Source organism: Chelonia mydas, chromosome 10 (genome assembly GCF_015237465.2).
Source record: "Chelonia mydas isolate rCheMyd1 chromosome 10, rCheMyd1.pri.v2, whole genome shotgun sequence".
NCBI lineage: Eukaryota > Metazoa > Chordata > Testudines > Cheloniidae > Chelonia > Chelonia mydas.
Genome location: NC_051250.2, coordinates 57147382 through 57173741, shown reverse-complemented (window position 1 = coordinate 57173741; position 26360 = coordinate 57147382). Strand labels below are relative to the sequence as shown.

Below are 26360 nucleotides of genomic sequence, written 5' to 3'. Positions count from 1 at the left end.
ACAATTCAGATAAAAACATCTATGCTTAATAATGTATAATGCATTGTAGACTCTCAGCAAGCATGGCCCAAAAAGCAGGCCACAATTACTTAAATGGATTCATCACATAAACTAGAAACTTCTTATGTGCAAGATATCTATCCTTATATCATTGACTATGCTCTTACAACCAAATCTCATCATTATTTCTGTTTTCAAGATCAACAGCTTCAAAATTCAGTTTTTACTGACTGATGAATTGAGTTGCCTGTGTACATTGCTCTTAAGAAATTGCAGGATTCTTAAAACCTCTCCCCTTACGACATCAGTTTGAGTTGTTATGAGAGGCTGTAATAGAAATATATGAGAAATGACACCCAACAGAATGGCAGTGCATTCAACTAATATACAAGACTTGAGTTCAAGAAAGGGTCTTGCTTCCAGATTCAGATCCTTGATCAGTGCATCCTCATTCTCAAGGAGATTAGATTAAAACATGTTAGTATTCAACTGTCAGATTAAACTATTGAGCAATATTTGCAATTTAAATATTTTCTTTTAGCTTGGGGGGGGGCAAGACATGATCACTCTTCTTATAAAAGAAGACAGGAAGAAAATTACAATACAGAGGATAGGAATTAATTTCGATTTAATCTATTATATGACCATCTTCTCTAACATATTGTTGCCAGAAACATGCAAAGACTACCTCATAAATCAACTGTACATTTGTTTTACTGGTTACAAACCACAAATTCCAGATTGTCACTGTCTCAAGTTAAAAACAGTATTTACATAGGAACACAGGTTATGGAATACTGGAAATACTGATGCTCCATTTAGTTCAGTAGCCAAATTATGGCTATTACACAGGAGTAGCACAACTGGCAGTACATGATGGTCAAACCTCACCTTGCTCTTGTGGTTTGCTCATTGCCTCTCAATACCGTATGCAAGATTGGCACCCATTTCTCTCTTGACACCAAAGACTACCTGAACAATGGTAATATATGGGCCTCTACGGAGCTGTTTTTGGGTAACTGCAAAATAATTAAAATCACGAGATCTATTTAAGTTGGACCTATAACTGACAGGTGCCTAGAGGGGGACTTTCCCCATATTCCTGCAACTCATAGTTATTTATCCCATTTTGTACTTTGCTAGGCTTTGCTCATGTGAACCAGTTTATTTTTGAACTAGCCAATTGCAGTGGTCTTGCTTAGATGGATCAGTAAAATCCGAAGTACTTTCTCGCCTTAGAGCTGGAAATAGTATATTAAAATGTTTGTCTTATTATAAAGTAAAATATCTGCAATTTGAAGATAATCATGATTTATATACACCTATTAAACTGCAGTTTTTAAAGCAAAAGAAAAAAATAGTAGCAAACATTTTCTTCAAGCTTGAAACAGTTCTCCGGTATCAAATAAATTTTGGCTTTGAAATCGTTTAAGAAATGTTTAGTTTTAGTCTGATGGGGAACATCTACACAGGGATAAAAGACTCATGCCATGGCTGTAGCTGGCCTGGGTCAGCTGTGGGGCTAAAAATTGCTGTGTAGATGTTTGGACTCAGGCTGGATCCCAAGCTCTGGGACTCACAATCTTCACAGGGTCCCAGGGCGTAGGCTCCAGCCTGAGCCCAAATGTCTACACACAATTTTTTCAGCCTCGGAGCCCAAGCCCTGTAAGTCAGAGTCAGCTGACCTGGGACACCTGTGGGTTTTTTTTATCCCTGTGTAGACATATCCATAGAAGTTATGAAATATTCTTTTTAATATTTGTAATTGGATAACTGAACTTGTCACAAAAACCTTTTTACCTTTCAAAGACCCCTGAAATGTCCCCTTAAAAAAAAAGAAATCATCCTTCCTGTTTGAAGAACATCTCTAAACCATGTAAATATTCTCAAGTATTTTTCTCAAGTTGCAGTCCATATTGTGTCATTTTAGAAGCTTTATTTACACCTTTATTTGCCTTTCTGAATAAAATCTGCAACTTCATTTAATGTGATCCAATACTTGTTTAACAAATGAACTAGTGTACTATACAAATAAAAACTAGATGGCTGTAATAAATAAAGGATCAAATACATTTGTACAAGGGTTCAAAGATGGAATATATTAGGGTTGTCAAGCTATTAAAAAAATCACGATTAATTGCACGAGTAATCACACTATTAATAATAGAATACATTTATTTAAATATTTTTGGATGTTTTCCACATTTTCAAATATATTGATTTCAATTTTAACACAGAATACAAAGTGTTCAGTGCTCACTTTATATTTTTTGTTACAAATATTTGCACTGCAAAAAACAAAAGAAATAGTATTTTTCAGTTCACCCAATACAAGTACTGTAGTGCAATATCTTTATCATGAAAGTTGAACTTACAAATGTAGAATTATGTACAAACAATAACTACGTTCAAAAATAAAACAATGTAAAACTTTAGAGCTTTCAAGTCCACTCAGTCCTGTTTCTTGTTCACCCAATCGGTCAGACAAACAAGTTTGTTTACACTTGCAGAAGATAATGCTGCCCGCTTCTTGTTCACAAAGTCACCTGAAAGTGAGAACAGGTGTTTGCATAGCACTGTTGTAGCTGGCATCGGAAGATATTTACATGCCAGATGTGCTAACAATTCATATGTCCCTTCATGCTTCAGCCATCATTCCAGAGGACATGTCCATGCTGATGACTGGTTCTGCTAGATAAGAATCCAAAGCAGTGCAGACCAATGCATGTTCATTTTCATCATCTGAGTCAGATGCCACACTCACAAGGTTGATTTTCTTTTTTGGTGGTTTGAGTTCTGTAGTTTCCACATTGGAGTGTTGCTCTTTTAAGACTTCTGAAAGCATGCTCCATACCTCATCCCTTTCAGATTTTGGAAGGCAAATCAGATTCTTAAACCTTGGGTTGAGTATTGTAGGTATCTTTAGAAATCTCACTTTGGTACCTTCTTTGCGTTTTGTCAAATCTGCAGCGAAAGTGTTCTTAAAATGAACAACATGTTCTGAGTCATCATCTGAGACTAATATTTCATGTTATAGATGGCAGAATGCAGATAAAATAGAGCTGGAGACATACAGTTCTCCCCCAAGGAGTTGTCACAAATTTAATTAATGCATTATTTTTTTAATAAGCATCATCAGCATGGAAGCATGTCCTCCGGAATGGTGGCCGAAGCATGAAGGGTCATACAGATATTTAGCATATCTGGCATGCAGATACCTTGCAGTGCTGGCTACAAAAGTCCCATGCGAATGCCTGTTCTCATTTTCTGGTGACATTGTAAATAAGAAGTTGGTAGCATTATCTCCCGTAAATGTAAACAAACCTGTTTGTCTCAGCAATTGGCTGAAAAAAAGTAGGACTGAGTGGACTTGTAGGCTCTAAAGTTTTGCATTGTTTTGTTTTTGAGTGCAGTTATGTAACAAACAAACAAAAATCTACATTTGTAAGTTGCACTTTCACAATAAAGAGATTGCACTACAGTACTTGTATGAGGTGAATTGAAAAATACTGTTTTATCATTTTTATAGTGCAAATATTTGTAATAAAAATAATAATATAAAGTGAGCAGTGTACACTTTGTATTCTGGGTTGTAATTGAAATCAATATATTTGAAAATGTAGAAAAACATCCAAAAATATTTAATTTCAATTTTTATTCTATTATTTAACAATGCGATTAAAACTGCTATTAATCGCGATTAATTTTTTTTATTTAATTGCATGAGTTAACTGCGATTAATCCGCAGCCCTAGAATATATATTTTATCACTTGTACATAAAACAATTGTGTAATGTATATCTGATGTAAAACTTTTTTGGACTTAACTATCTTGAGTAATAGTTGTCTAACTTTCTCTCAAGTCACCAAAAATACTGAAATTCAGAAAGATTTTATTTTTCACTTCCATAGTTTTCCTACACACCTTCCCTTCACTCAACCATTGTTATAGGACCAGTTATTTCTCACCATCTCTTGCATTACTCAAGTCTCTTTGAAATATTGCTTCAAACTGTTTTCTAAGGTGGCACTCTTTGGTTATAACATTAGAATGCAGAAAAGTGAGTTGCAGTGAATTGATCAATAGTAGCCATATAAAACTTCAGCGGTGTGGGAGTTTAACCTGCTGAATAAATGTAATTCAAATTTCTACAATGCATTTGCATTGAACAGACTTGTCTATATCATTTGAAGATGTGCATTCCTCTTTCAATTTGTTTTTCTAATTACACTAATATTGTGTATTATGACAAATTATTTAAAACAGTCAGCAGATGGAAATATAAGAAACTTTCTATTTTTGTTGGTTTGGTTTTATCCAGTTTGAAAAAGTTCATGAACATATAGGGGTATCTGCCTAATCAAGAAAAGATAGACTTTTTCCTAACCATCTTACTATTCCTGTACCATCTACTGAAGATTACAAAGGGAAGGGATTTTGATAATCACTTAATTTGTAGAAAATGTTGGTAATGAGATTGCTGATCTTAGTGTTCTGTGTTTTATTTAATTCCCATAGCTGTGCTGAAAGGTGTATAGCTGATCTCAATGACTTACAGAGAAATACACAATACTACAGCAAGCTTTTTATAGTTATAGAGAGATTCTTTTTAGGAATGAGACAAAACAGAAATGTCAGATTTTGACATCCTTTAAAGTGTTGGTCATTTGATCTGAGTACTTGGATCTGAACTTGCCCCTAAAATTTTGATTTTGTGTCAGAGCTAAAACTAGAAGAGCTATGTTTTCTGGTTTACAGGCAGAACATAGAAAATTAATAAAGTGTAGACAATAGTCTAATATTGATAATGGTTTTCCGTCAATTGTGTCAGATAAGCACAGGCTCATGTTGAAGGCAGTCCAATCCCTCCTGGGAGTTCCCTAGTGCTCAGAGAGGGAGTATGCCTGCTGCTGTATCCCTTAGGGTGATGCCAGATATTATTTTGCCCTGTGCAGCTAGCTGATTTCAGTAACCAGTGTGGAGAAGTGTGACGGTTTCTGTCCCTTGCAAATTTGTGAAGTTTCCTTGTGGCCTCTCCCTCACTGCCAGTGCCAGGCACGATATGGTCCATAATGTTCTCTCCTCACTGAGGAAAATGTTACTAGTTGACACAAGTTTTTTTTAATAATTTTACTATAGTCTTTTCTATAGGGTAGGCAAGACCAAAGCACAAACAATAGAAAATCATTAAAGGGGAAGTTTTTAGCTGTATTTGACATACTGGCTTTTACTCCTCCTGCTGTTACAGATTCTTGTAGTATTGTTAATTGAATTTGAGTGAGAGGGTTATGCCACCAGTTTTGGGGCTAGTAGTATTGGAGTATTAGTTATCAAATGAAAATCTTTTGATAAACAGCATAGCATTAATGTTGCCTGTCAGCCAACCAGTTAAAAATCCTGACAGGTCTCTCTTTTGCCTTTATTTATTTGTGACGGGGGGCCTTTGGAGGAGGGACTTTGGACTGCCAAAATGAACTGTTATTGAGAGACTCTGATATGTATGTAAGCAGTAGATGAGCTGCTCAGTGGCAACTCAGTATGATTAACCATAATATTAGCCAGATTCTGAGTCAAAAGGATACTAAAAAGAGAAATAAAGGAATAGTTGGGTCAGGACACTAATCCTGAGATACCAAGCCTTCCAGCAGTGAGACAATTATTTGAATGTTCACTAAATTGAAACTGAGTGAAATCATGATTCTTTGAGGGCTACATGAAAATACTTCGTTTTATGCCCTGGTTCTAGTGACTTCTCCAAAAATAAAATAATAATAAAGTACAGTTGGTACCTTTTTTGATAGTCTGAGCAGAACCCAAGTATTGCATTGGTCTGGAAGTTGAACTACCTTCTCATTACAAGAGGGTGGGGTATCTAGATCAAGTTTTAAAATGTCATTTGTGTATGTAAGAACACTTGCAAAATTGTTGCTAGTACTGTAGCTGTTCTGTTCATTTGATGTCTTTAATGACCATTACAGTCTAAGGGGGAAAAAAATGTGATCATACATGTGATGGTCATATCCATGTGATAATTTGCACCATTGACCACTTTATTTGTACTCTACTCACTAATCCATCTCTACTGGCATTGTTATCATTCCAAACTTCCAAGCAGGAAAAACAGTTGCCATGCCAACAGTGATGTAAAACTGCCCCATTTTTATATTTATTCTGAAAGAGTAAATGGAAAAATCACTAAAAAAAAAACAAACAAAAAAACCTCCCACTTCTTTCTCCTTGCCACAAAAGAGAGAAATTTTTTGAAATCTCCACTTGCAGATAGGAAAGAAGCCATCCCTTAGGGAAGATTTGGCTTATACAATATTGTAGTTTATGTATGAGACTTCAGAACTTCTTCCAGTATCAGTCCTCAAAAATCTACGCTCCAAAATGAGATTTCTCTATGTAAAACCCCCAAAACAAGTTTTGCTATCTAAAGTTACTGGACATAAATTGTTATACAACATTTTTAGGGCTATGGCAATAAATGTCTAAAAATTATTAATAAAATTAAAATTCTGTAGTCTATAGTTGAAACACTTCAGATTTGCTTGAATTGTAGTATGAGGTTAGTAAATTAATTCAATCTTTTAATCTAGTATGTGACAATTAGATTTTATTGGCTTTTTTTCATGGAATAGAATAGAATCATAAAATATTAGGGTTGGAAGGGACCTCAAGAGATCATCTAGTCCAACCCCCTGCTCAAAGCAGGACTAATCCCCAATTTTTGCCCCAGATCCCTAAATGGCCCCCTCAAGGATGGAACTCACAACCCTGGGTTTAGCAGGCCAATGCTCAAACCACTGAGCTATCCCTCCCCCTCACATTTTCTTCACATAAAATTTAAAAATGAACTTTTTGTAGTAAATGTTAAGTTGTTGCGCAATATTTTTGATAGCTATAGAAAAGAAAATTAGGCATGGACCAGGTCTGCTGCATGCTTTCCATGGGCCAAAACTTTGAAGTTTTGTCTTTACACTTTTTTTTTTAAGATGACTCAATGAATGCATATTTTTATATTAGCATAATGTAGTTAAAGGATGGCAACATTCTGTCTGTAAAGAGCAAGTATTTGCATACTTTGATACTCATAGGAATGCATGCAAGTGGTGGTACATTAATTTTGATGGAATAAATGGGCCTAAAGCGTCAAAAGTGTTAACGTGACCCTGTAATTGTCCAGCATTAAACAGTTTTAAACAAGGTTCGAGGTTTGGGATACGGCCCCCTCAGCCTGCTTGATACCCTGGCAAACACATCATTAAACATCCTTTTAACCTTTTATTAAAGATACAGAAAAGGAAGTTAAAGCATTTGAAATACTAGGTATTAAATAAGGCTTTCATTTTCAAGTACTTTGATCCCTTTAGCTGGAGAGAGTTTTTAAAAAGGAACCTCCCCTGCCACCACCCTTGTTTCGCTGTCATTTAGGCCATTCCTATGCTATGCAGTGCCATAGCTGTGTCGGTATAACAAGCTACAGTGATGGAAGGTGTTTTTGCTTCGCTCCAGGAACACTACCTCCCCAAGCAATGGTAACTAGGTTAATGGAAGCATTCTTCTGTCAACCTAGCTGCATCTATAGTAGGGGCTAGGTTGACATGGGTATGGCAGTTGGGGTGTGGATTTTTTTTACCTAAATTTTACATGTAGACAAGTCTTTAGATGATATTTAAAATGGTAAAAACTGTCCTTTCTGGGGAAAAGAGAAGTTAGTTGAAATGGGCTGGAGCTATAGTTGTTGAAATCTGATCCCATTTCCTGAAAGACAAAACAAGATAAATACACAAGTGGGGAGAGAAAAGAACAGCAATGATATAAAATGGAGCTGCTGTCTCTGGTGTTGACTCTCACTTGCAACATGACTGCTAGAAAAAAACAGCCACTCTAAGAAATTTGCACCTGTGTCAGGCTGTTTGGGCCATTGCTTTTAGTTGCCTGTTTCTGATCACAGGCTTACAGTAATGTTGCAAAGCATACAGTTTTAGCTGGTTAGGCCAGACTCCTCTTAGACAGAAGGCGAAAAGATAGGAAAGAGAAAATATGGGATGGAGAAGGAGAAGGAAAAGGACATATGAGGGGTTGGGAGTGACAGTCTCTTATCAGGGGGTATTTGGGAGTGAGCCAGAGCCAGTGGAGGAGATGATGTCATTTGGGTCCCTCTCTTGGCCAAGTCTGGTCAGGACATCTCTCAGGATCAGGGTAATGAAACCCTGATGATGTCACAGTGGATCCCTGATTCCCAGGAGGCCCTGGGAGTAGCAGCCATGATGATGAAGCCTGCTCCTTCCCATTCTTTGTCAGCCAGTCATCGCCTGTGATTTCCTCCTGCCCCCAGTTTTTTTTATTTTAAGGACCCCAAAAGGCAGCGCTGGGTGGAATAGCTCATCCTCTCATTAGGTCTAATTTCCAGCCCACAATTTTGGTTCACTGATTTAAAATCATTCTAGGAAGGAAAATTCCAAAGAAACCCACCACAGTGGCATTTAATTTCAGAAAAGGGAACAACATTAAAATGAGGACTCTAGTTAAATGGAAATTGAAAAGAACAGTTGCAAGAGTGAAATGCCTGCAAGCTGCATGGGAACTTTTTAAAACACCATACTACAGGATCAAAATATATGTATATCCCAAAGAAAGAGAGAGTAAGAGCTCCAAAAATAACACCACCATGGTTAAACAGAGTAAAAGAGACCGAGACAAAAAGGCATCCTTTAAAAATTGGTAGTCATATCCTTTTCAGAAAAATAGGATTATAAACTCTGGCAAGTCAAATGTAAAAGTATAAGTAACCAGACCAAAAAAGAATTTGAAGAGTAACTAGCTAAAACCACAAAAACGAACAGCAATTTTTTTTAAGTATATCAGAGTCAGGAAGCCTGCCAAACAATAATGGGGCCACTGTATGATCAAGGAGCAGTCAAGGAAGACAAGGCTGTTAAGGAGAAGCTTTACATCAGTTTTCACTGCAAAGGATGTGAGGGAGAGTCCCACACCTGAGCCATTCTTTTCAGGCAGTAAAACTGAGGAACTGTCCCAGATTGAGGTGTCAATAGAAGAGGTTTTGGAACAAATTAATAAATTAAACAGTAATAAGTCACTAGGACAAGATGGTATTCACTCAAGAGTTCTGAAGGATCTCAAATATGAAATTACAGAACTACTAACTATGGTATGTAACCTATCACTTAAATCAGCCTCTGTACCAGATGACTGGTAGATAGCTAATGTGATGCTGATTTTTAAAAATGGCTCCAGATGCAAGTCTGGCAATTACAGGCCAGTAAGCCTAACTTCAGTATTGGGTAAATTGAAACTGTAATAAGGAACAGAATTGTCAGACACGTAGATGAACAGGATATGTTGGGGAAGAGTCGACAGAGGTTTTATAAAAGGAAATCATGCTTCACTAATCTATTAGAATTCTTCACGGGACGTCAACAAACATGGACAAAGGTGAACCACTGGATATAGTCAACTTGGACTTTCAGAAAGCCTTTGACAAGGTCCCTCTCCAAAGGCTCTTAACTAAAGTAAGTAGTCTTGGGATAAGAAGGAAGGATCTTCTCATGCATCAGTAACTAGTTAAAAGATAGGAGACAAAGGCTAGGAATAAATGGTTAGTTTTCACATGGGGGAGAGGTAAATAGCACAGTCCCCCAAGGATCTGTACTGGCAGCAGTGCTGTTCAACATATTCATAAATGATCTGGAAATAGGGGTAAACAGTGAGGGTGCATAGTTTTCAGACTATACAATATTACTCAAGATAGTTAAGTCCAAAACTAACTGAGAAGAGTTACAAAGGGTGTCACAAAACTGTGTGACTGGCCAAGAAGATGGCAGATGACATTCAGTGTTGATAAATGCAAAGTAATGCATATTGGAAAACATGATCCCAACTACACATACAAAATGATAAAATAGCTAAATTAGCTATTACCACTCAACATAATGTGCAGCAGCCGTCAAAATAGCTAACAATGTTAGGAACCATTAGGAAAGGGATAGATAATAAGATAGAAAATATAATCATGTCACTATATAAATTCATGGTGTACCCACATCTTGAGTACCGTTTGCAGTTCTGGTTGCCTCATCTTTTTTTTTTTTTAAAAAAAAGGACATTAGAATTGGAAAAACTATAGAGAAGGGCAACAAAAATTATTAGGAGTATGGAACAGCTTCTGTATGAGGAGAGATTAAAAAGACTGGAAGTGTTCAGCTTGGAGTAGAAACAACTGAGGATATAATAGAGGTCTATAAAATAATGAATGGTGTTGAGGAAGTGAATAAGGAAGTGTTATTTACCCTCTCACATAACACATGAACCAGAGGTCACCCACTGAAATTAATAGGCAGCAAATTTAAAACAGATACAAGGAAGTAGTTTTTCACACAATGCACGGTCAATTTGTGGAACTTGTAGCCAGGGCATCTTGTGAGGACCAAACTATAACTGTGTTCAGAGAAGAACTAGATAAGTTCATGAATAAGTCCATCAATGACTACCAGCCAAAATGGTCAGGGACTCAATCTCCTGCTCCGGGTGCCTAAACCTCTGATTGCTGGAAGCTGGAACTGGATGAGCGGAGATGGATCTCTTGATAAATTTCCCAGTTTTGTTAGCTCTTTCTGAAACATGTGTCAGACAACAGAATACTGGGCTAAATGGACCATTGGTCTGACCCCGTATGGCCATTCTTATGTTCTTATGATTTCCGGTTCCACACTTCTCTTTTTTACCAGACGTGGTCCTAACACAGTCCTTGAGTTATATCAGTAGGTCTTTTTGTTTGAACTGATTCAGTATGTCTCCCTTTTGCATCTTTTTCCATTGACATTTATTGATACACGTGATTGGAACATTTTGTAAACTTTTTATCCACTTTCCCACAGTCAAGCTTACAATTAAGGTAAATTTTTAGGCCCAATTATTACAAAAGTGGTCAATGAAATAAAAGTAGAGGAGGGCTAATTTAAAAAAAAAAAGGATTTGTATTACAATTTGTTACAAAATGGGTATTCGTATTTAAATATTCCCTTGCTTCCAATTCCATAATTGTGCGGGTACATTTGCAGTCACAGAAATGAGTACCCATATTTGTGTAGAATTACTGTGATTGCATGCACAATGGTGACGAGTATGCAAAGGACCCTTTAAACAATTAACTGACCATTTGATGCACAGTTATGAAATCTGGTCCCTAACATTCAGTCATGTATTTATGCTGAGAGTGGGAGAACCATCTGTGTTGTTACTTCTGCTTAATTAGATCAGTTGCCAAGAAAAAGATTAATGAGGTTTTTGATTAATCCTAACAATGGATAAATAAAACTTTTTTTCTGTTTAAATTTAATTATTGGAGGTGTCTAAGAGCTGGTTAATAGTTTATAGTTATAAATTTCTGTATGCTGGCATAAATTTCCCACTGCGCAACCCTATTTTTACTTCATGCTGCTGCTCATCGCTTTTTCAGCTACTAGGTGTCGATTCCTAACAAAAGTGAAGGCTAGATGTGATCAATGTGGCTATGTAAGATTAAGCTGATATGATGGATAACGGAAGCACTGTATCTTTTAGCAGAATTGTTTATCTGGCCTTTGTAAAAGCATATTTTGCAATCTCAGGCCATATTGAGTCCATTGCTGGCCCTGAATTCTCAGCTGACAGCTATGGTATATTTTTGGCTTGTGGGCTGTAACTGTTCTCCTTTGAGAGAAAGGATGATTGTAAAGTAAAGGTACATGATTGGAATTCAGGCCATCTGGGTTCAATTCCAGGATCTGTGACAGTCTTCCTTTATGACTTGGGGCAAGTCAGTTAACCGTTCTGTGCTTAAATTCTCTATATGTGGAAAGGACATATTACTTGCATCCCACTCATAGCCTGGTCTGGTTAGGCTGTAAACTTATTGGGGCAGGGATTGTCTCTTCCTATGCATTTGCACAGTTCTTAGCACACTGACTCCGATTTTGGTGGGGTCTCTAACGCTGCCATAATAGAAATAATATATAATCTGATGTGGACAGTGTCGCAGTGAGCCATGGCTTTATAATGTGAAGGCAAAAAAGCTGCAGTAAGATCTACTTGGGGCACCACTGAAGAGGACTTGAAAGCTTCAGCTACTGCTGAAGTTAGCAGCTCCCCTTGAGTTGGAGAGCTCATTACAAAAGTGCTCCATGACCTGCATTGGCTGCCAGTTTGCTTTTGGGTGCAGTTCAAACATTAGCATCTATAAACCTAATAATGATCTGAGACCCACTTATTGGAAGATCCTCTCTTGTCTCCAAGCCCTGCCATGGGAGTTAAAATCTGTTGGGGTTTTTTTGTTTTTTTTTCTGTCCTGGAATTTACTTGCCAGTAGCCAGGTATTCCCAGCAAAGGGCCCACACCTTGGAACCTGTTCCATCAAGTAGTTTGAGACCCCAAGTTGGTGGGACCATGTTTTATGTTTATTGTAATAGGGAATGGGAACTTTAGTTAATATGCAGGATTTTATTCTCCTGTGATGGATTCTTTATATTGCTGTAGGTTGGCAGTGTGCCTTGGAAATGAGCACTAATATAAATCTCAATATTCCGTACTGATAACAGAAGTATACAAATAGTTTTAAATCTGAAACATGGGCATAAATCTAAATTATCCTCATTCGGTTTACTGAATCATGGAGGTTCAATTAGCAGGAATAATAAGTAAATGTTTCAGACTGTAAAGATCTACTTTTATTCCTCTTATAGATTCTATCCTTATTATCCTTCCATTTAGGGTCAGCTTTATCTGCTGGTGACAGACCAGGGTTTTCTTACAGAAGAGAAAGTTGTCTGGGAAAGTTTACATAATGTAGATGGTGATGGAAATTTCTGTGACTCTGAATTCCACCTTCGGCCTCCATCAGACCCAGAAACTGTATATAGAGGGCAGCAGGATCAAATTGATCAGGTAAATCTATTGCATTTCTCCAGCTTTTGTAGGGTGGGATTTTCCAAAGTAGTCCCATTGAAGTCAATGGAAGTTCTACCACTGACTTCAATGGGATCAGAGTAAGGCTGACACTGATTGTTTTTGAAAATTGCTCTCTAGGAAAAATGAACCCATTTTCCAAAGATTCTGCTGTTGCCTCTTCACATGGGTATTTCTTAGCGTGTTTTGTTCAGGTACCAGAAGTCAGATTTGACATGTTAAGGAATTAATGTACATTATTTAAAAAAAAAATCATACTATGGAATTTTCGCTGCTTTGGATGCTTGTCCATATGCACATTCCACTCATAGTGTGCCTATGCCTCAAGAGCTCAAGATTGGAGACTTTTTGGCCAGTAGTATCCATACATGCATGTGCACCCTGCCAATCCTCATTGCTCTGCAGTGAGGGCATATAAGGGAGAAGCTAATCAGCCACCGCTCAATTCTTCTCACATCCTTTCAGCTTAGAAATGAAGCCCTGATTGTCTGAGAGACTGCCAGCCGTTCTCTACTAGTATAGTTCTAGCTCTGATTTCACAGTTTATATAGTCATAGCTTCGTCCATTAATAGATATAGTTACCGCATTGTCTGTTGCTATTGTTAGTTCTTTAGGGATTAATCACCAACAGCATGGTATCATCCGGTTCTCTTGGATTGAAATGCTGCCCCTTGTGAGGGAACTGTCACAGTCTCAGATTAACATTCAGAAGTGCTTTGATTGTCTGAAAGAATCGTACATTCCTAGCAAATGGGCAATTTATAAGTCTTTTAGTTCTAAGGCCAGGGAAGACAGGGAAGCTGGTTTTCAGGTCTTCCTCATGACTCAGAGCCCCAAAGTACAGCCTGCGAGAGCCCAATTACTGCCCAACTTCCAGGCCATGAGGTCTGTGTCCTCAGACAGCCCACAAGGCTCCAGGAGTCCGAGAGGCAGAACACCTACCAAGGCTTTATCTAAGAGGAAAACCTGCCCACAGCACCTAACATCTGCTGAGACGACTTGGCCCAAAATGATTCCTGCCAAAGCTCAGTCTCATGCCGATTCCGACTGGATGGCACCAAAGCACCCCGCACAGAAAACTCTGCATTCACAAAAGAACTTGTTTAATCCTAGTACCATCTACCTAATACTCTATAGATGCATTGTGAAATGGCCCCAGCACTGATACTCCTGGCAGAAGGGCCAAGCTGACCTAGGCCACACACCAGGGGCCTCTCCTGTTCCATAATGGAGAATGTAAAATATGCTGAGAGAACCTGGTTCCAGACCACCACTCCACAACACCTTTGCTGAAGGCACCATACAAGTACTAAGCACCAGTTGATCTCCAGATACAACAGGACCTACAATCTCCCTTACTGTTTGTAGTGTTGTTGTAGCCATGTTGGTCCCAGGATATGAGAGCAACATGGTGGGTGAGGTAATATCTTTTATTGGACCAACTTCTGGTGGTGGAAGAGACAAGTTTTTCAACTTCAGAGCTCTTCTTCAGCTCTGTGAAGCTTGAAAGCTCGTTTCTTCCACAAACGGAAATTGGTCCAATAAAAGATACTACCTCATCTCCCTTATTGTTGGCTTCAGCATTACAGTCAGCATCGACTCTACTAACTGGTGTGGCACTATCTGTTCCTAACGCACTGGGAGCCACAGCACCACCCACGTCAACACCACCCATTAATCAGCATTTTCCGTTCTTCTTATCTTCAGAGTCAAAGGGTTAGGAAGATCCATACCAGTAGCATCTTTACTTGCCTCAAACCTCGACATTTGATAGAGTCCAAACACTCTTCATGGGAAAAATACTGGGACCTTTAAAATCCTGACCCATGGTTCCCTATCTCCTGGCCATCAGGCTCATACCAATCAATTCCCATGTGGCCCTATTGGGAACCCTGGTCTGCTCAGTCCAGTTTTAGCCAGACGGACCAGCACCGCTGCCAGGAGATTGTTTCACCCACAATATCAGTCCCAGAGGCCACCCACTTCCTGGTTCCACTTCAACCGCAGGTAGAGCAGGAAGTTATGGAAGAACAGGAACCAGAGGGAAGCCTGCCAGCTCCGGTGGCCCTGTTCTTTGTCCCCTGATGAGGTTGTAGTGCCACCAGTGGCCTCATAATTGGACAATTTCAAGGACTTCCAATATTTATTAAAAAGGATATCTGAGGCCCTTCAAGTCCCTATTGAGGAGGTCCAGAAGCAGACTCATAAATTAGTGGACATACCCCATGCTGCTTTGGCAGGAAAAATAGCCCTCCCTGTCAACAAAGCTATCATGGACACAGCCAAAACTGTGTGGCAAATGCATACTTCAGCACCCCATTGCTCTCTTAGGGCAGATAGAAAATATCAAGTACCTCTCAAGCGTGCAGAATTCTTTTATAGACACTTTCCTCTGTAGTCACAGTAATGAAGGAAAGAGCAAAACAACTCAAGTCCACACCAAAAGGAGGACTAACCAAAGAGATTAGATAAATTTGCTCAGAAAGCCTACTCTTTGGCAAGCCTACAGTTCTATGTGGCCAATTACTAGGCCATATTAGCCAGTTATGACTTCTGATACACGAGAGACTGCATGCCTTTGCAGATAAACTGCCAAAGGAGACTTGCAAAGAATTTGTCATGAGTCAGCAAGGGCCAGCAAATGGCCAATACACGTAAGCGAGGCTCACTGGATATGGTGGAAACAACGACCAGATTCATGGTGATGGTGGTATGCAACAGGCATTCTGGCTTCAGGGCACTAAGGTACAAACTACATCTGTGGCATCACTGTGAAAATTTTCCCATATCAGTCATCTGTAAAGCATCTATTTGGGCATCAATACACATCATCGTAAAGCACTACACCCTCACTGAGTCTTCTAGATCTGATGCTGTATTTGGTAAAGCAGTTCTTCACTCATTGTTTAACTAACCATTCTAAGCTTCCATTGTTGCTTGGGAGTCACTATCAGTGGAAAGTGTATATGGACAAACACTTGAAGGAGAATGGCAAGTTACTTACCATGTACAATAAATGGAGTTTCTTGAGATGTGTTGACCATATGCACATTCCACATCCATCCTTCCATTCCGTCTGCCTTCTAGTTGACTTTGGGGATTCTGCAGTTGAAGTGCTGACGCACATTGCCCTTAAATGCCCTCACTGCAGAGCACAAGGAATGGGAGGGTGCATGCACGCCATATGGATAGCGTGAGCCAAAAATTCTCCAATCTCAAACTCTCTAGGTGCATGTACACTATGAATGGAATGTCAACACATCTCGAAGAACTCCAGTTACTGATAAATTACTGTCATCCTATTAGTAAAAACGTAGTAGCTTATGCTAGTTTATGAAAGCTACAATATCTAGCCAACTTCAGATTTGGTCTGTAAGGATTTTAATTCTACATGCTGTTGGTAATTTACCTTAAAAGCATGGGTTATCCTGTCTGTAAGGGTTCATAAATTAGAGAACAGTAGTACAGTACATAATTGTGTTTTGATATACGTTATTTCAGATCTCACTGTCATCACTGAACTTTGCCTTTTGATGTCAATTCTGCAGAATGGAATACAAAAACAGTAGTGTTCATAGATTCTAGTTTGTTTGTCTTATATTAGATTCTAGAGGCCTCATCTAAGAGGACCCATTGTGGTGGGCAGGGTAGAAACGTACAGCAAGAGACAGTTTCTGCCTCAAAGAACTTACATTCTACATAGACAAAACCAGTTAATGAGTTCTTAAAGTGTATTTGAGAAGCATTTTTACATATTTTAAAAAGCTTCAAATATGTGTAGGCAGATGCGTTTAATAAATTTAAGCACTTCAGTTAAAATCTGAGATAATCCCCCATATTAACATGTCCCAATATACATGTGTAGGTTTTGATAATTTTCTGATAATATAAATCAAGACTTAATCTTATTCCCTGCAAATACATGAGTGAAATTTAGAAAATTTAGAAACATGAGAAAAATTTAGGGGCCACCTGTGGTACTGCACAGTCAGTTATGAGCAGAGACTAGCCCAAACAGATGTCTGTAATTGAGCTGATTATCTTAAATTAATCTTATCAGATTTAATTTGTTTGGAGCTGTTGAAATAATGCAAAAAACCAGCAACCATGGTATATCAAAATTAAACGTTAAAAAGCTGGCATATCAATTTTTCTGCTAGGGTGAAGTGCTACATTGTGGGGAAAATACGCTTGAGAACAAATTTGGAATGATGACTCTGTACTGGCATTTGTTGGAATTGAACACTTCAGTGCAACCCCAAAAATTCAATGGGTTGGATTCTCCACTGTGATTTTTATGGCTCAAAGCAGTCATAAAGCCAGCAGTGATGGGCACTTAGGATTCTCCTTGGGTAAGGGGAATCCCCAAGTAGCGTAGAGCTGGTATAGTAGCCTTTTATGGCTAGCTCCCAGTGCAAGGGGCATTTCTGAGTGAAAGAGAGATGACTGGGGCATCTTCACTTGCTGGAAATCCATGGCTGCCACGACACCTTGATGCTGTGGACAACTGTACAAAAGTTAGCTATATATCTGTATGTACACTTAGTTCTTGACAAGCTAGGGTGAAAATCTAATTCTCGCAATTCTGCTGTGCATTGTGTGGAACCTGCTTCCACATACTAAAAGTTCCCTAGTGTGTTTAATGTACTCGTGTTTTAAAGCTCTGAACTGGAAGACTGTAATACCTCTCTTTCTTCTATTGATCAAGAAGAAATTTCATTTTATTTTGCTATTACTACTACTGTTTTATTTGGCTGAAAGGTGTTTTCCCATGACAGGTCCCTCATGGCAGATAAAATGAAAACTAAATTCAATACAAATAATAACTGATAGCTGCAAAACATTCTGTTATTCTTAGGTGGTACAATACAGTACAATTCTGGATGACATATCTTCATAGTAATGGAATATTTTTGTTTGATCCAGTATAACTATTAAAGTGCAGCTTTTGAAGAATTCCTTTGCAAAAGTTACAGTATTGTACAGTAGCCCAACAATCAGAAGTAGCTAATTTAAATAGTGACAAAATATTCTCTTACTTAAATTCAAAATCTTTGCTCTCCTCTGATATAAAATTAAATGACAGAGGGACACTTATCCAAATATGTGTGTACTTTTTGGGACGGTCATAACCTTTTCTTCTTTAAAGAGTTTGTGTAGATGTGGAAGGGGTGGAGAAGCAGTATTCACAATAAGCAGATGGTCTGTGCATCCAGTAGTAACCCTGAGTCAAAGCACAGATTTTGCACTGGAGATCATCTGTCCATCTGCAGTCCCCTGAGACTTATCATCTTCTCCCCAAGTACTGGTAGTGCCTGGGTTCTGTTTTTCTTATGTCACCAACCGCATAGTGTAAGCTAATGCTCCTTGAAGGGACATTTACTAATGTTACTGTGTGCAGTGGAAGGGGAAATGTGCCGCATAAAGCAGCTGATTCCTGCTTCTGCACCTCTCTGGCTTCACATTAAACTGAATTTCCATGTGGTTCTCTGAGGAGAAAAATGTGAGTACTGTATATGGTAGTTAGGTTAGGGGAAAGAGATGTTACTGCACTTGTCCATGCCCCCACACATAGTTTTTCTGAGGGATTTCTGCAGTTTTGCTCTCTTCTGCTCTTGGTCTAAAGTGGTTTTGCAAAGCAATGTGCTAATTAAAGTACTCTTCTTGAATGATAATATATTGCAACATGAATATTTCTGAAAGGGTAAAATCACTAGTTCACATAACTTTAGCACTTTGTCAGTGTGGAACTTCATTCTCTTACGTGCTTAAAATTTAAGTGAGTATTAACATCACTGAATAATGATGGTCTGTAAATCATAATCCCTCTGCTAGATTTTCAGAGCAATCCCCTCCCCCCAAAGATAGGATGAAGATTTTTGGTGGAGAATAGCTTGCTCATAGTGGTTTAATGGAACATTTATAAAAAAGGGATGTGATAATATTAGGAATTTAAAAAGTAAGCCCATATGTAAACAAAGTTTTTTATATATATGTTTGTTTACATATGGATAAATATTAAAAAAAAGTTATGCTGTAGATATACTGCAGTACAGAACAGAGTCAGAGGAGGTATACAGGTGCTCCTATCACAATTCCTTCCTTGATCTGACTTCATATGGAGGCTTTAACCAGCACTTTTAAGTGGCCATTCAACATAAAAAACCATCCAGGAAGCATAAATACTGAATCCTGGAGCTCTCATTTTTAGAGGTTCATGGAATTCCTGTTACAACTTTGGCTTATCATTAGGGTAACAGAAGAGTGTTTACTAATAATGAGTTTACTTCTTAGGACTATCTGATGGCATTGTCTTTACAACAAGAGCAGCAGAGCCAAGATATCGATTGGGAGCAGATCCCAGAAGGAATCAGTGATCTAGAGCTAGCAAAGAAGCTGCAGGAAGAGGAGGATAGGCGGGCTTCTCAGTACTATCAGGAACAAGAACAAGCAGCTGCAGCTGCTGCTCAGGCCCAGGTAAGAGCATATTCCATGGTTAGAGTACAGTTACTAGCTTTATTTAGTTTCTGGTAACTTCATTAAAACACAAATTCTTACTACTGTGAGTGTTTTACATCAATCACAAGTTTCATTCAGTATGAAAAGGATACTGTCTGTTTGATTTTCTTCCATGGCATCTTACTTTACCTCAGATTTTATAGGCAGCATTATCATAGCAGTGTTCATAGAACTTGCTCTAGATGTGTAACACTAATACCACTAACACTCTGTACAGTGAGTGAATATGATGATTGCACAACAAACTTTAGGGAAAATCTTATTACTGCTAGAGTATGCATGCTAATTCTGTATCAATTTCTGTCAATGTCATGGTAAATTAAACCAGGTTGCTAATGGCCTAGGCATCTACACCAAGATTTTGCTAAGACTATTAAATAGGGATGCTGATAAGAGTTATAATTGTAGTTACAGAAATTGCATTGGAACAGAAGTAGCACCGTGCAGCATTTCAGCCATCTTTGGATGAAGAAGAGAAAGCTGATCAGGATTTTTTTAATAAGACAATCTTATGAAAAGCTGAAACATATATCTTTTGGATTTCGAATTTTTGTATACTGATTAGCATGCAGAGTTGGGTTTTCATTATTCAGCTATTAGTAGCTACAGCAAAACGAGTTTTTAACATCTTATTCCTCTCCTACATCATGACTAGAAATGTCACTGAATGCAGTTCTGCTTGTTTCACTGTCCCTAAATAATCCCGTTTTCAGTTGTGCATAACTGTTTTGTACACACCTAATTGTATCTGACTTCTGAAACTAAACCAACTAAAAAGCTGCATAAAACCCCATTTATCCAACTTGCATTTAATCAGTAAGTTCTTATTCAGATCTGTTTATTCCTCATAATGAGACATTTTCCTTGTTACTTCCCCAGTCATCCAAATGTGAGGCAGCAAATGCAAAACTTATCCCTGTGTATGGGTGAATCATAAAAGCTGAAAAAAGTCTGTCTCAAATTTATTCATTAGACTGCAGAACTGACAAAGAGGACAGAAAACTCAAAATTGACTGAAGCCTTCTCATTCAGGAAAAAAAAAAAAGTAGCACACAGAGAGGGAGAGCATCTTCCAGCATTTTGAGGGTGCTGCTTGTTAACTCAGTGATCAGAGCCTGTGCAATAGATGTCTTGGCATTTCGTGTCAAAAAAACTCTGCCTTTATCCTGTTGTTTAGTCCAGTGGTTTTCAAACTGTGGGTCGTGACCCAGTACTGGGTTGCGGAATGTAAGGCACTGGGTTGCTGTGGCTCTGGTCAGCACCGTCGACTGGGCCATTAAAAGTCCCATCGGCGGTGCTGCCTGGCTAAGGCAGGCTAGTTCTGGCCTGTTCTGACACCGCACTGCACCCCAGAATGGCCTGGCTCCTAGGTGGGGGGACCACGGGGCTCCACGCGCTCCCCGGCCAATGGGAGCTGGGGGCAGTGCCTGCGGGCAAGAGTCGCGCAGAGCCACTTGCGTGCCTCCGCCTAGGAGCTGGACCTGCTGCTGGCCGCTTCCAGGGCACAGCGCGGTCCATGGTGCACCCCCACTGCGCCACTGACAAGGAGCTGCCCAGAGTAAGCCTGCACCCCAAACCCCTGCCCCATTGCTGAGCCCCCCGAAACCCGGAGCCCCTTCCTGCACCCCAAATTCCTCATCCCTGGCCCCACCCCAGAGCCTACACCTCCATCCCAGAGCCCTGACCCCCTCCTACACCCCAACCTCCTGCCCCAGCCCAGAGCCCCCTCCCACATCCTGAACCCCTCATTCCCAGCCTCACCCCTGCACCTCAACCCTCTGCCCCAGCTCTGAGCCCCTCCCAAACCCCTCATCCCCAGCTCCCTTGAATCATGGGCATCAACAATTTCCTTCAACTGTGTTGCCAGAAATTTTTTTTTAAAACCGCGGATTTAGTCCACTGTAATTACTGAATTGTCAGAGGAGATATCCTCAAGTTATCTGTTAAATAATATGCAACTATGCAACTTTCCCACAAACCACATTATAGGAGATTGTGCTCTTGCGTTATGTTATGTAATACTTTAGTTTGTAGGAGATTTGGTAATTGCTTTTATTCTGTCCTTCTAATTTTATGTCAAAATATCAAATTAGCGGTAGATGACAATAGAATTTGCAGTCCAGGTCCTCTTAGGTTGTTTTGTCAAGGTAAATAATTATGTTCAAGGCACCGTGTTTAACGTGATTTATATTCATCTGTGTAAATTGTCACCTAACTGAATTTTTTTAATTGCCCTTCCTGATTCTAAGATCATTTAAAAAATAAAAAAAGCACATTTTTAGTTGTGAAAAATATTCAAAAATTGAAAGTAAACTATCACAGTGAAGTCTGACTGAGTCTGCAGACAGACAGGAACAATAACTCAGAAGTGTGAACTGCACCCATTAATCTAAACAAGATGTTAACACTGAAGCACAATTATGACAATATAAATAACACTGTTATGCTGCTCATCGTTTTAGCAGAAACATCAAACTACTGTGTTTATCTCTCACTGTTGGATGCAGCTACAGTTATTTGGTCAAGATGTGAAGGGATTAGCCAAATAGAGTTGCTGGGATGGGGAAGAAGAAATCCATGTGCCTGCTCTCCCAAATGTAAAGTCATCTCTTTCCCTTCCCATAGTTGGCTCCTTAGGGCTTCAAGTACCAAAAGCATTCACTGACTCTTGATTATCAAAAACTAAAATGATCTCCTATGGCTTCCTTGTTGCCAAAAGTCCCAGATTTTCCATAATTAGTAGTCAAAACCCAGCATTTTCACTCTGCAACTTCGAAAATGTAGTTTGTTTTTGATTTGAAAAAAGAAAACTGAAAAATCTACAGCACAGTGAAACTCGGGGGGGGGGGGGATATTATAAACTAAATTAAATTTAATAGGAGAATAAATTATACAAATGATATGGCACTGATTGAACTGATCTGGAACAGGGTTGCATAATAGGAAGAGTGCTTGGGGCTCAATACTACACATTATTTAGGTCTGTTGTGCTGTATAAGACAGATGGGACTTTGATTGTATTTCATTTGGGCTGTGGGAATCTGTCTTTCTCGCTAAAAATAATTAATTTTGCATGTTAGTTTTAACAGACCTCAAACTGAGGACTTGGCTACACTTGTGAGTTAGAGTGCATTAAAGGAGCCCCGGGCGCACTAGCTCACCACCCGTCCACTCTGGCAATGCACGTAGAGCGCTTTGACTCCGCAGCTAGAGTGCTCCTGGTACTCCACCTCACGAGTGGAATAACATTTGGTGTGCCCCCGCTGGAGCGCTGCGGTGCCAGTGTGGACACCCTGGTCTGTTAGTGCGCTCTGATCGGCCTCGAGAAGTGTCCCACAATGCCTGTTCTAGCCACTCTGGTCATCACTTTGAACTCTACTGCCCTGCCCTCAGGTGACCAACCGTCAGACCCGCCCTTTAAATTCTCTGGGAATTTTGAAAATCCCCTTCCTATTTGCTCAGCCAGGCGTGGCAAGTTCTCAGTGAATCTTTCCAGGTGACCATGCCTCCACACGCCAGGCGATCCCCAGTATGGAGCAATGGCGAGGTGCTGGACCTCAGTGTTTGGGAGGAGGAAGCTATCTAGTCCCAGCTGTGCTCCAGCCATAGGAATTATGATACCTTCGGGCAGATATCAAGGGACATGATGGAAAGGGGCCATGATGGGGACGCGCTGCAGTGCAGGATTAAAGTGAAGGAGCTGCGGAATGCCTACCACAAAGCCCATAAGGCAAACAGCCGCTCCGGTGCTGCCCCTGCGACCTGCTGTTTCTACAAAGAGCTAGATGCAGTACTTGGGGGCGACCCCACCTCCACTCCGAGTACCACCATGGACGCTTCGGAGCCCAGTTCAACAAGGCAGGAGGAGGAGGAGCAAAGTGGGAGCGAAAGTGCTGAGGTGGAGGAAGACACCCCAGAATCCCTAGATGCATGCAGCCAGGTGCTGTTCTCAAGCGAGGAGGAAGGTGGCCAGTCGCAGCGGCCGGTGCTTCGGGAAGGACAAACACCAGAGGAGGTTCCCGGTAAGCGGCTTTTATTTTGGGAAGGAAGTTATTCGGTGCGGGCTCTTGGGGCGAGGAGGGTTAGGGCTGAATGCGTGCCTAGATGCGGAATCGGGCATTGATGTGCTCTGTCACATCGCGGTAATCGACCTCAGTGATCTCTTCAAAGGTCTCATCCAGAACTTGGGCAATGCGCTTGTGCAGGTTTCTCGGGAGAGCCACTGTGGTCCTTGTCCCAGTAAGGCTAACTTGTCCGCACCACTGTGCCATGTGGGGCGGGGGCACCATTGCTGCACACAGGCAAGCTGCATATGGGCCAGGGCAGAAGCCACATAGCAGTAGAAGACCCTCCCTTCCTTCCCAGGTCATGCTCAGCAGCAAGATATCTTCCAGGACGAACTCCTGTGGAAAATGTGGGGACAGTGTTCAGTATAGGGGCCCCCTGCTGCTGTTGGCTCTCCCCAAGGCACAGAAACCCAGAGGACAGTACAGCCGTGAAACAATCAGTCACGCTTGACCCTGTGCTTACTCACCATTTTGGGGCTCCCGTGGGTTATGTGCGCTCGCTTTGGGACGGGCAAATTATGCTATTGTGTAGACTGTGCTTGCCCTTAAGTACGGGGGAATCATTGCTCTGTCTGGTGTGAACAATGCTGCCTCCGTTAAGTGTTGCATTTTGCCTTACAGATGCAACCTTGAGATCTCAGCCATCTGTTTTATCACCGGCCGAAAGACTCCAAAGAATCAGAAAGAGGCCACATAGAAGCAAGGAAGACATGTTGCATGAAATAATGCAGCATTCAAGTAATGAAAATTAAAAAGTGCAGGAGTGGCGGGACAGTGAAAGGAGGATCTGCCAGCAGAATGAGGAGCGCCGACACAAAAGCACTCCAGCAGCAAAGCACGGATTGGTTGATAAGCATAATGGAGCGCCAAGCGGACTCTATCCAGGCCCTCGTAGCCATGCAGGCAGAGCACTACCGCACCCGCCGCCCCGCAGCCCTTGTCCCAAAACTTTTTCCCTTGTGCCCCCATGTCACATCCAACCTACTGTCCCCAACATCCAAGTTCTTACCGCCACAGCTGCCTCCAACACCTGTAGCTTCACCACCCAGCCTTGAAAACTACAACCCTTACCCACTGCACTCAACCCCCATCACAACCCAGTATAGCCATCCTGAAGTGCAGCACTCATTGCACAGCACTCCAGACAGGAAGGCTGAGTATGATAACAGGACATATGCAAATCTGTGATTGTACCGTTCCCCACCCCACCCCCTTGCCCTTTCTGTTTCTCAAGCAGGTGTGTTTCTTTTCAATAAATGAACTTTCTTTTCAATAAATGGATTTTTTGGCTTTGAAAACATACTTTATTATTGCATAAAGTAAAAGATACCTTAGCCTAGGAAAGAAACAGGCACTGCAAGTCAGTGTAGCAAACAGATTCCTAACAACATTGGAACCACTGCACTTCATTCCCGTGCAGGGCACCAGACATTACTGGTAGCTTTCAGCCTCAAATTGCTCCCTCAAGGCAACCCTAATCCTTGCAGCCCTGCGCTGGGCCCCTCTAATAGCCCTGCTCTCTGGCTGTTCAAATTCAGCCTCCAGGTGTTGAACCTCCGAGCTCCATGCCTGAGTGAATCATTCACACTTCCCTTCACAAATATTATGGAGGGTACAGCACGCGGATATAACCACGGCAATCAGCCAGGTCCCGCTTCCCATACAGAGAGTGCCAGCGGCCCTTTTAGCAGCCAAAAGCACACTCCAGAGTCATTCTGCACCGGCTCTGCCTGTTGTTGAACCGCTCCTTGCTGCTGTCAAGGCTCCCTGTGTAGGGTTTCATGAGCCACAGCATTAAAGGGTAAGCGGGGTCTCCAAGGATCATAATGGGCATTTTGACTTCCCCTACGGTGATCTTCTGGTCTGGGAAAAAAGTCCCGGCTTGCAGCTTTCTGAACAGGCCAGTGTTCTGAAAGATGCATGCGTCATGCACCTTTCCGGGCCAGCCTGCTTTAATGTCAATGAAACGCCTCTGGTGATCCACAAGTGCCTGGAGAACCATAGAGAAATACCCCTTCTGATTAACGTACTCGGAGGCTAGGTGGGCTGGTGCCAGAATTGGAATATGCGTCCCCTCTATCGCCCCTCCGCAGTTAGGGAAACCCATTTGTGCAAAGCCATCCACAATGTCATGCACGTTGCCCAGAGTCATGGTTCTTCTGAGCAGGATGCGATTAACAGCCCTGTAAACTTGCATCAACACGATTCCAACGGTCGACTTTCCCACTCCAAACTGGTTAGCGACCGATCGGTAGCTGTTTGGAGTTGCCAGCTTCCAGATTGCAATAGCCACACGCTTCTCCACCATCTGGGCAGCTCTCAATCTCATGTCCTTGCACTGCAGGGTGGGGACGAGCTCCTCACACAGTCCCATGAAAGTGGCTTTTCTCTTCCGAAAGTTCTGCAGCCAGTGCTCGTCATCCCAGACTTGCATGACAATGTGATCCCACCACTCAGTGCTTGTTTCCCAAGCCCAAAAGCAGCGTTGCACGGTGGAGAGCGTGTCCGTGAATGCCACAAGTAAACTCGTGTCATATGCGTTATTCGAGTCGATATCCTCGTCAGAGCCTGCACTGTCACTTTGGATCATAAGGAATAACTCGACTGCCAGACACGACGTGCTGGCGAGACTCATCAGCATACTCCTCAGCAGTTCGGGCTCCATTCCCGCAGACCGAAAGGGAAGACAGAGCGCACAGTACAAAAAATGTTGAAAGATGGCGCCAAATGTGGACGGAAGCACAGGGATTGCTGGGATGCGAACCGATGCATCACAGGGCATTCAGACAGGACCCAGAATGCCCCG

The 26360-nt window shown here is 40.9% G+C and overlaps 1 protein-coding gene across 10 annotated transcripts in view; it reads left to right on the top strand.

Annotated features, from left to right (window-relative positions):
• Positions 1-26360, top strand: part of MINDY2 (MINDY lysine 48 deubiquitinase 2) — a 118569-nt gene that overhangs the window by 69385 nt on the left and 22824 nt on the right. For 6 of the 10 annotated variants that reach the window (XR_006284210.1, XR_006284209.1, XR_006284211.1 and 3 more), the window contains exons 7-8: positions 12773-12946; positions 19263-19445. Coding sequence is in view for 7 of the 10 variants with exons in the window: in XM_037911304.2 (XP_037767232.1) it covers positions 12773-12946; positions 19263-19445 (357 nt within the window). In the remaining 3 variants the exon portion in view is untranslated. Of the gene's footprint in view, positions 1-12772; positions 12947-19262; positions 19446-19895; positions 20710-26360 lie in introns of those variants that run through there. The other 4 variants (XM_037911305.2, XM_037911302.2, XM_037911306.2 and 1 more) reach the window with 4 other exon arrangements.